Below are 10837 nucleotides of genomic sequence, written 5' to 3' on the forward strand. Positions count from 1 at the left end.
TTATGTGAAGCCGCTAGGTGAGATCATCCGTGGATTTGGGATGCGATGCCATCTGTACGCTGATGATACTCAGCTGTACATCTCCACCCCAAACCACCCCAATGATGCCCTTGAAGTGATGTCCCAGTGTCTGGAGGCCGTGCGGGTCTGGATGGGGAGGAACAGGCTTCGACTCAACCCTTCCAAGACCGAGTGGCTGTGGATGCCGGCATCCCGATATAGTCAGCTGGCGCCATCGCTGGCTATTGGGGGCGAGTCATTGACCCCCACAGAGGGGGCTCGCAACTTGGGCGTCCTCCTGGACACACGGCTGTCTTTAGAAGAGCATATGACGGCCGTGGCCAGGAGGGCTTTTTATCAGGTTCGCCTGATACGCCAGTTGCGCCCCTTTCTGAGTCGGGATTCCTTATGCACAGTCACTCATGCTCTCGTTACTTCTCGCCTCTCGCTAACGCTCTCTACATAGGGCTCCCCTTGAGGAGCACCCAGAGGCTCCAACTGGTCCAGAATGCGGCCGCGTGGGTGATCACAGGAGCGACATGGCGCTCCCATATAACACCTCTCCTGCGTGAGCTGCACTGGCTCCCGGTGGTCTTCCAGGTGCGCTTCAAGGTGTTGGTTCTCACCTTTAAAGCGCTCCATGGCTTAGGGCCGGGGTATTTACGAGACCGCCTGCTGCTACCGATAACCTCCCACCGGCTAATATGATCTCACAGAGAGGGCCTCCTCAGGGTGCCGTGGGTCAAGCAATGTCAGCTGGCGGCCCCCAGGGGGAGAGCCTTCTCTGTGGGAGCACCCGCCCTCTGGAACGAGCTACCTCCCAGAATACGACTGATTCCGGATCTCCGCACTTTCCGTAAGGCCCTGAAGACGTTTTTATTTCAGCAAGCCGACCTGGCCTGAATAGGTTTTAGGTTTGTTTTTTTTAATTGTATTGCTAGAGGTTTTAAATTGGGGCGGCCGTTTAATTTAATTTATTTTTAATTATTTTAACTTTTATATTGTATGTTATTTTAATTCTCGGCTGTTCACCGCCCTGAGTCCCTTCGGGGAGAAGGGCAGGATATAAATTTAATAAATAAATAAATAAATAAAATAAATAATCAGTATTCCATAATCAGTATTCTGACAAACCTAAATGACATTTTTCCTGTTTTATGTTTCTTCTCTCCCTGTTTGGATTTTTCTTCTCCAGGACTAATGTCGCTGTTCAGGGGGAAGCATGTCAGGTCCACATCGTATCCTGCCATTCTGTTGGAAGGGGTGGGTGGGAAGGCTGGCTGGCTGGCTGCTGGCATTTTTCACATGCTTTTGCTGTAATTGCCTGGGAATTAGGGAGGGGGGATTGCCTTCAGAGACAAAGCAGACTACCTCCCAGCCATTCCAGCCTGGATTCAAGGCTGTCATGCCTTGAGAGTTAACTTACCTGCCTAGCACCTCAGTGTTCTCAAAACAATCTTGCATCATCACATTGGCTGCCGGTGGACTGATCAGGGGGGTTGGGTTTGGGAAAATTGAAGAATTGCTTTGTATTTTGCACAGGCTTTTTCAGATTTTGCCTGACTTTACTGCAACCACACTCTTTCAGTAAAAGTTCTTTTGATTCAGCTCAATGGAGTCAAGTCTTACTTTCCTGAGGGACTAGCTGGGGCAGGCCCTTATAGGATTATGATATATCAGAGGGTTAGTCACTGCAACCTGGCACTGATTCTTTTAAACATTCTTGTTTCAGTGAAAAAGGCTTAGTTAATAAATCCCTTCCTTGTCTTTTGTTCTTTTATTTTCACCATCACCTGAAAATAAATGTTTTATATTCAAAGTATCAAATGTATTTAATGTCAGTAAATATAATATATAAATACTATGCATCAGAAGAAGATTCCAGTGTGTCATACTGCTTAAGAATTTAGATTTATGCACCTAACCAAAAACTACAGGTTTTTTTTAAAGACCTACATATAAAATTAGCAGAATTAGAATATGATGATATTTGTGTAAAAGGGGATTATAATGCAATAGTAAATGCAAAGAAAGACTATAAAACTGGGGAAAAAAAACAAAAGAAAAAAGAAATACTTCCAAAAGAATTCTTTACTATGACTGAAGAACTAAACTTGGCAGACGTATGGAGGGAAACACATGAAGAAGAGGCCCAATACACCTTTTACTCCCATCCGCATAACTCCTGGTCAAGACTGGACATGGCATGGATGACCCCAAGTATCAAAACAGAAGTAGAAAAAATTGAGATAGGCACAAACCAATGGGCAGACCACAATCCACTATTCATAAACTGGAAAGGGGAAAGAAGACGTAAGAGATGGACAATGAACCAAAGATTATGTAAAGAAAAAGAATTTAATTTTATGTTAGAAAAGGAAGTAAAAATATTCTTTCAGATAAATAAAATAGAGGAAACCTCTTTACAAAACACATGGGATACTTTAAAAGCATATATAAGGGGCCTAGTAATAGCATATACGAGGAAAAAGAATAAAGAGAAGAAAAAACAATTAGATAAATTAGAGAAAGACCTAAAACAAATAGAACAAAAACTCCAGGAAAAGCCCCAGAACAAAACAATAAGAGAAGAATGGGAAATGATTAAGCATAAATTGAATTTGATAAACCAAATAGAACTAGCCCAAAAAATAAAAATGGCGAAACAAAACTATTTCGAGCACGCAAATAAAACGGGCAGATGGCTAGCCTATAAACTGAAAAAAGAACAGAAAAAAAGAATGATATACCAATTGAAAGATGATAAAGGAGAAATTCAACATAGTAAAGAGGCCAAAAAAGATATTAAGAAATTTTATGCGAATCTATATAATCAGGGGAAAATAGAGGAAGATAAAATAAAACAGTACATAGAGAAATCAGGAATGCCAAAAATCACAGAAGAACAAAGAATTACTCTCAATAGGCCAATAACCAAATTAGAACTAGATGAAGTACTGAAAAAGCAAAAAAACAATAAAACACCGGGTCCCGACGGGCTACTGGTAGAAATATATAAAACAATGCAAGAAGTATTGGGAGAGAATATGTTGCGATTATATAATGAAGCTATGGAGAAAGCCAAGATACCAAATTCATGGACAGAAGCCATAATAACAATCATTCCAAAAGAAGACACAGATCTCCAGTTAATACAAAACTATAGACCTATTTCATTATTGAATGCCGATTACAAAATATTTGCAGCAATCTTGGCAGAAAGAATTAAATCAGTATTAAATACATATATACACCCAGACCAAAATGGATTTCTGCCGGGACACCAAATAAAGAACAACATGAGAATAATACTTAATGCTTTAGAATACTATGAATCACACCCGGAGAAGCAGGCAGTGTTGGTTTTTCTTGATGCCCAAAAGGCCTTCGATAACCAAAATTGGAAATTTATGATTGAACAACTACAAAATATGCAAATTGGGGAAAAATTTGGGAAAATTATAGCAGAAATCTATACCAAGCAATCAGCAAGGATAATTATGAATGATGACATAACAGACAAATTTAATATAACAAAAGGAGTTAGACAAGGCTGTCCACTTTCCCCCTTACTATATATTCTATCATTGGAAACCCTGTTGAAAAAAATTAGAGAAGATCAAGGAATTGAAGGTTTAAGGATTAATAGAGAAGAATACAAAGTTCAAGCCTTTGCTGATGACTTAGTGTTTTTGACAGAAAACCCTATGGAATCTATACCTAATTTGTTTCAAAAAATAGAAGAATTTGGAGAAGTGGCTGGACTAAAAATTAATAAAAGTAAATCGAAGCTAATTGTTAAAAACCTTACGGAAATCCAAACAAAAGATTTGATAGATAATATACAAATTCAAACAACAAAAAAAATAAAATATCTAGGAATCTGCTTATCTACAAGAACTTCAACAATTAAAGAAAACAATTATGATAAATTACTAGAACAAACAAAGAAAGACTTAGAAAAATGGGAAAATTTACACATTTCATTCCTAGGAAGAATTTCAGCCATCAAAATGATTATATTACCTAAATTTTTATATTTGTTTCAGGTCACCCCAATTAAAATAGATAAACCGTTTTTTGAAAAGCTGAATAAAATAACATCTAAATTTATTTGGCAAGGGAAAAGGCCACGAATAAAATTTAAACTGCTTCAGGATACAAAAGATAGAGGAGGAGCTGCACTCCCTGACTGGGAGATATACTACCAAGCAGCAGTACTATCGTGGGTCAAAGATTGGATAGAATTAAAGGACTCTAGAACTTTAACAATTGAGGGACACGAACTTCAAACTGGCTGGCACTCCTTTATGTGGGATGAGAAATACAAAACACATTCATATTTTAAAACACATACAATAAGGAACTCACTATTACAAATTTGGCTTAAAATTAAAAAACAACATTATATGAAGATACCAAATTGGCTAGCACCGGCTGAATCAATTAGACACCCAAATTTAACAGATAAGACAAAAATAATTAGATATAAAGATATAATGGACTATCAAGGCAAACTAAAGACAAAACAACAATTGGAGACAGATTTACACAGAGGAATAGACTGGTGGACTTACACTCAAATACAATCCAAATATAGAGAGCATATAAAACATATGAAATTTACAATCAAAAACAAGAAATAGATAAAATTATATTAGATTCAGAAAATAAATTAATTAGTAGAATTTATAAATTTCTCCTACGCTATAAATTGGAAGAAGAGACAGTCAAAGAAACGATGATTAAGTGGGCTCAAAATATCAAACACACAATACCTTTGGAAAAATGGGAAAAGTTCTGGCAGGAAAACCTAAAGTTAACGAAAGCAACGGCGTACAAGGAAAACCAACTGAAAATGTTTTATCGGTGGCATATGTCTCCAACCAGATTGGCAAAAATACAACCTAAAAATAGCCCAATTTGTTGGAAGTGTAAAAAGGCACAAGGGACTTTCTATCATTTATGGTGGACATGCCCGGCAGCAAAGAAATTTTGGTCTAACATCAAAAAATGGTTGGAACAAATAACAAAAACACAGATTGAAAAAGAACCAGAAACATTTTTATTAGGAATATTTAACAAATCATACCCTAAGGATATCAAATATCTTACAATTCACATATTAACTGCTGCAAGAATAACTTATGCAAGAAATTGGAAACAAGAAAAAATACCAAGTGAAACAGAAGTAATAGGGAAAATTTTAGAATGCGCTGAAATGGATAGGTTAACCAAAGAATTACAAGAAAAAGAAGAATCAGACTATTATAAAATATGGAATAATTGGTATAATTGGTTGAAAATTAGAAATATACAAAAAATATAGGGGATATATTACCGATTGATACATATATATGTAATAAAAATATTATTAGATTACAGAAAGGTGAAGGAATATATTATAAGTAGAATTGTAGAACGTCACTCTGAAAAAATGCTTAAGAAGAAATTATATTCTTTTTGTGTATATGTTGTATAAATGTTCGTTGTGTATATGTTACGTATGTCTTTTTTAATATTTATATTCAATAAAAACTATTTATAAAAAAATTAAAAAAAAAGAATTTAGGATAGCAGGTTCTTTCGGTTCAAGGCTTAATATATACCTAATACATATTCTCTTATCCTATTATTCTTCCATTTTAAAATAAGTGAGATAAAATCATGTTTCTAATCACATAAAGACAGTTTTATTGTCATACTTATATATTTTAAGATATACAGCAATATCTTGATTCTTTCCTTTCTTCCTTTCTATAGTCCTGCTTCAAAAGAAGAACTTTTATCTGTCCCTGAATTTTCACCATTTAATGAAACGATGCCAGGAATTACTTTGGACCAAAATGGATCAAATAATAGGAAGGCTCTTGAAGAACTACTAGATTTTACTGGCCAGGCCACTTACCCAAAATTAACAAGTGAAAGTATTAGCATAGATGATTGTAATAAAAATTTGATTGATGGATTTAATAGCCCAGGCCAAGAGACAACACTAAGTACCTTGTGTTGACAAATACATCACTACATAGCAATAAGGTATGGTCCAGGGGTGCGTTCTAAATTTTTTTACTACTGGTTCTGTGGGCGTGGCTTATTTTGTGGGCGTTGCTTTGAGGTCATGTGACTAGGTGGGCGTGGCTAGCTGGTCAGAGTCATTTCTGGAAGGTCCTCGCACTTACGACCTGACTCATTTGTTTGCTTTTAACACTGATCAGCTGTAGGACGGCCCTTTGAAGCCCTGCAGCAAGAGTTTAAACAGTTTTTTTCCCTCTAGTCATCAGCTGGGACTCAGGAGGCAGCAATAGATTGGGGGTGGGACCAAATAAAAGGTAAGAATAAAGGGGTGGGGGTGGGGGGTGGGAGGACAGGGGGGGAGAACCGGTTCGGTGACGTCATATCGTCACCGCTACCGGCTCGGCCGGACCGAACCGGGAGGAACCCACCACTGGTATGGTCCTTTCATAGAATAGAACCATTCAGCTTTCTTTTCCAGTCAAAAGTTTTTTGACAGATATCAATTCATTTCTTTCTTTAAAAATAAACGACTATGTTGTTTTTTGTCTTGCCTATGTTTTCCCTTGTTATGTTAAGCACAGCCACATTGGGGGAGGGGGGGGGATGAAAAAGAAAAATTATAAACCAGAAAGGTTTCTGGTGATGGCAGAAAAGCAAATAAATTCCATCAAGTCTCAGTCATCCAGGTCATGGTTGCCCCAAAGTTGCTTTTTCAGAAGGCAATTAGACTTTCTTGTTTTTTCTCTGAAGACATTGCGCTTCTCATCCAAGAAGCTTCTGTCAGAGCTGAAGAAGCTTCTTGGATGAGAAGTGAAATGTCTTCAAAGAAAAACCAGAAAGTCCAGTTGCCTCTTGAAAAAGCAACTTTGGGACACTTTTAAAGAGAATGTATGCAGTTTATATATATATAAATTCCATTCATAGGAGATGCACTTGGCTTATCTAGGGATATCTGTCTATATCCTTGCATCAATTTACTTAATCTAAAAACAGTGATGTACTATAAAATCCAAAAATGAATCCTAAAATGTATGTCAAAGAATCTTGTGCCCTTTATACTGTTGTATAAAGGTTAACAAACTTAACTTAGCAAAAGCATTTATGGATTGCCAAATTAGGTACATAGAATATTACCTGCCATCACAATGGATGGTAGAGATCAAAATGGTAAATAAGGAGTAAGATAGATGTAGTAATTTGTAAACTGATTAACTATATAACATGATAAGACCTGTTTTGCTACTGGAAGTTCAGATGCATGAATAATGATGGTTCAACTATTCAAGGATAACATCCGTATTTGTGATTTCTTTGCTCAAGATTCAGTACTTTTGAGTATACTCACTGTATTTCTCTTTCTAATTGGCAGAGGAAATTGAGAAAATAGAACATTCTCAATGCTACTACTGTCAGTAAAATAAGAGCCTGTCCTTTTAACAAGCTGCTGCAGTCTGCAACACTGGATACCACCAATTCTGCACTGAATTTACAGTTTTCCCAAATGCATTGCTGAGTAGTCACTCGATAAAAAGCAGAATTTTTTAATGGTTTGAGGAGTTTTTGTGGGAGTTTTGTTTAGAATATGGTCTAGTGAAAATGTGTGTCCTAAACATCTCTCAATGGATTCCAATTATTTTAAAAGAAAAAATTGCCAATATGGTTGTTTTTACTGAAGGACCATCTTAATATCATTTTATAAGTATTTCACTGAAGATCTATAACTGAAAAGGTTTGAAAAATAATATGCAACTGTTGGAATCCAACTGTCTTGAAGACAGTATAGAATTAGAATTATCCATCAACATGTGACACATAACAAATTTTATGTTGTTTTAATCAATAATTTAGTTAGCATTATGCTGTGATGACGATATATGCTAAAATTAGAAGGTCTTTATTACATGGGTCTAAAACATATTTAAGTTTGTTCCTTTGGGACAAAATATAGCTACATTTAATTATGTATATTATACTGCTTCATAAGCCTGTATTAATGGATCAAAACTGAAATGTTTATATTGAAAATGTATCAGTTCTCAATATCAGACTTCATAAATCACTGGAATTCTGAAACTCAGCATTGTAATAACATAAACAATATATACACATGGCAACATACTAAGATGTAATTACGAATGCAGAAAATTATACTTATTCAACATGATAAACTGTTAGGATCTTTCACTTGACAAATGTGACTGAAGAAAGGTTTTTGAGATAATTGGTATTTTAAAATATATGAAGAGCATGACATAGCTCAGACAAGCATTTTAATAACTGTTGCTTTTAACAAGAATTAAGCTCTTATTTAGGTTTTTCTTGTTAAAAATCAATGGAACTTGTATAGATTTAATTTATCTTGGAATTTGGCATAAGGGATTTCAAATTTCATTGACCTCTTTAATGCTATAGTCTGTGCTGCCCAGAGAGGTCACATTTTGTCCTATTCTATATAAGAAAAATGTTGCTAAAGCTAATGAATTTTTTTATGTTGATGTGTGTTAAACTATAACTCTCTTCTTGTGTCTTTAAAAAACTGACCCATTTAATAATTAAACAAGCTACAAAAATAAGTGACAATATACATTATTGCTTACAGATGTATTTCCACAAAAGTAATTCCTTGATGGCTTGCAATATGTTGTAGCATGGTATAATGTCTTTCAAGTTAATCCTGCAATTCCCATTTTACACAATAAAATATATCAACCTATCATATATGGCTATAATATTGTGATGGTGGTATTTTTGTCCTTGTTCGAGAAATCAATTCATGCCAGTTGTGTATGTTCCATCAAAATATAGAATCCTTATTTGAAGCATGTAGTTTTGCTTGTGTGTGTTCATTTCTATAAGGTTTCCTGAATATCAGTCTTCTATTCATTTAATATTCTTTCCTCAGCAATATTGGAAGGCAGATTCAAGAAGATATCCTTCAGTTGTAGAACCTGCCTTCTGGCTCAAGTCATTAAAACCCTGGAGGATCCTGCTTTATTATATCTTTCAGACAAATATAACTAGCAGCCTAATTAGGAACACTCCTGGTTAGCCTAACAATATGTTACATATTTTCTGAACTAAGAAGACCCAAGTTGCTGAGTTGTATTATCCCTGTAGCAGGGGTGGGTTCTAATTTTTTTTACTACCAGTTCTGTGGGCGTGGCTTATTTTGTGGGTGTGGTTTGATGGTCATGTGACAATTCTTTAGGATTTAGCAGAGCTACTGGTCTACCAGGCTTTTAACTGCTTGCAGAGCTGTACTGGTCTACCCATTTGTTCTTGGAGCATTCCAGTCTACCCATTTGTTTTTGGAGGCACCGGTCTACCCATTTGTTTTTCGAGCACACTGGTCTAGCACCACACTGCCTTTTAACACTGATCAGCTTTAGGGCGGTCCTTTGAAGCCCCGCGGCAAGAGTTTAAACAGTTTTTTCCCTTCCTGGGACTCGGGAGGCAGCAAATAGATTGGGGGCGGGGCCAAATAAAAGGTAAGAATAGCACTGGGGGAGAGGGTGGGAGGGCCCAGCTCCCGAACAAAGAGAACTGGTTTGGTGACATCATATCATCACCACTACCGGCTCGGCCGAACCGGGAGGAACCCACCATTGCCCTTAGGACTACCATAAGTACCTGCATAAGAATGGATCCTACTTATAGTATCCTAGTCAGCTGTCACCTCACTCTCACTTGTGTTTCAATACAATGCAGTGACAGTCTGCCATGAATCATGGGAAGGGTGGATGGAAGGGGAGTTGCTTGGGGGAAAGTGAAAGTGCTGCTTGGGGAAAGTGAGAGTGACTGCTATATCCCCCCCCCCCACCAACCAGACACTGCTTGCTGTATCAACCTGAACATTGTTTCAAGGTCACCCAGCTGGGAGAAGAATGCAGTTGCATACCAACTAATGTGTTACTAAGGGTTCTGTGGGAGTGGCTTGGTTGTGGTGGGGTAATGTGACTGGGTGGGTGTGGCCAACATTTTTTTTTTACTTTTAAAAGCATATTTTCTACAACCTCTTGTAAAAAAAATGCTTTTAAAAGGCTCTGACAATCCCAGCTGAGCTGCGCGATCATCAGAGGCTTTTTTTTTTAACTTTTAAAAGCATTTTTTCGGCCGAAGAAAAGATGCTTTTAAAAGTAAAAAAAAAAGCCTCTGATGATCACGCGGCTCAGCTGGACATGGAGGGGGAGCAGGGATTTTTGCAGTTCTCTGAACCACCCGCCACCATCTCTACCGGATCAGGCGATCCAGTCCGAACCAGGAACATTTCACCCCTGATACCAACCCATGCTTGAAGTGACCATTCTCAAAACTTCTTGCTTGAATCTGATTGGTCGGGGGAGTGTTAGTGATGGGAAGCAGCTAAGGGAGGGAAAAATTGAACTCAGGGATTTGATTCTCAGTTCTGGCTATGCACTATTGCAATGCACTTGACTTCTAATAAAAATATACCTTTCTCAACAAATAGAGCAAAGGATCATTTCTATTTAGAGATTTTAAGTTGAAGCAGGTTGTTATGGGGTTGTGTTGCTTTTAATCTTTATGTGCCTCTATGAGGTGTTTCCGGTTCCTGGGTGTTGCCCTTGAAGATGCTTTATAAGCGTTGTTTGTTAGTTTAACTTTGTTAATAAAAGCTTATCCGAAACATGGTGTCAGAAGTGGTTCAGTCCTGAAAGTGGAGCGTTTGAAGTAAGAAATATAGTACCATGGCAGATAATATACCACTGCCGCAACCCATGCGAGTAAGTGAGGACTCTAGCACTAATTGGGAAAACTTTAGGGCAGAGTTTGAAGATTACTCTTTGGCGACAGGCCTAAA

The 10837-nt window shown here is 37.3% G+C and overlaps 1 protein-coding gene across 5 annotated transcripts in view; it reads left to right on the plus strand.

The window, feature by feature from the left end:
* MAP7D2 (MAP7 domain containing 2) overlaps positions 1-8840 on the plus strand; it is a 113050-nt gene extending 104210 nt beyond the window's left edge. For 4 of the 5 annotated variants that reach the window (XM_087871361.1, XM_034433996.1, XM_034434022.1 and 1 more), the window contains 2 exons: positions 5764-6039; positions 7388-8840. In XM_087871361.1, the coding sequence (XP_087727487.1) occupies positions 5764-6013 (250 nt within the window). In that variant the 3' untranslated portion in view covers positions 6014-6039; positions 7388-8840. Of the gene's footprint in view, positions 1-1195; positions 1733-5763; positions 6040-7387 lie in introns of those variants that run through there. The other variant, XM_087871359.1, reaches the window with a different exon arrangement.
* The last annotated feature ends 1997 nt before the right edge of the window (positions 8841-10837 follow it).

This window comes from Pantherophis guttatus, chromosome 5 (assembly GCF_059756535.1).
Source record: "Pantherophis guttatus breed Tessera chromosome 5, ASM5975653v1, whole genome shotgun sequence".
NCBI classification, from domain to species: domain Eukaryota; kingdom Metazoa; phylum Chordata; class Lepidosauria; order Squamata; family Colubridae; genus Pantherophis; species Pantherophis guttatus.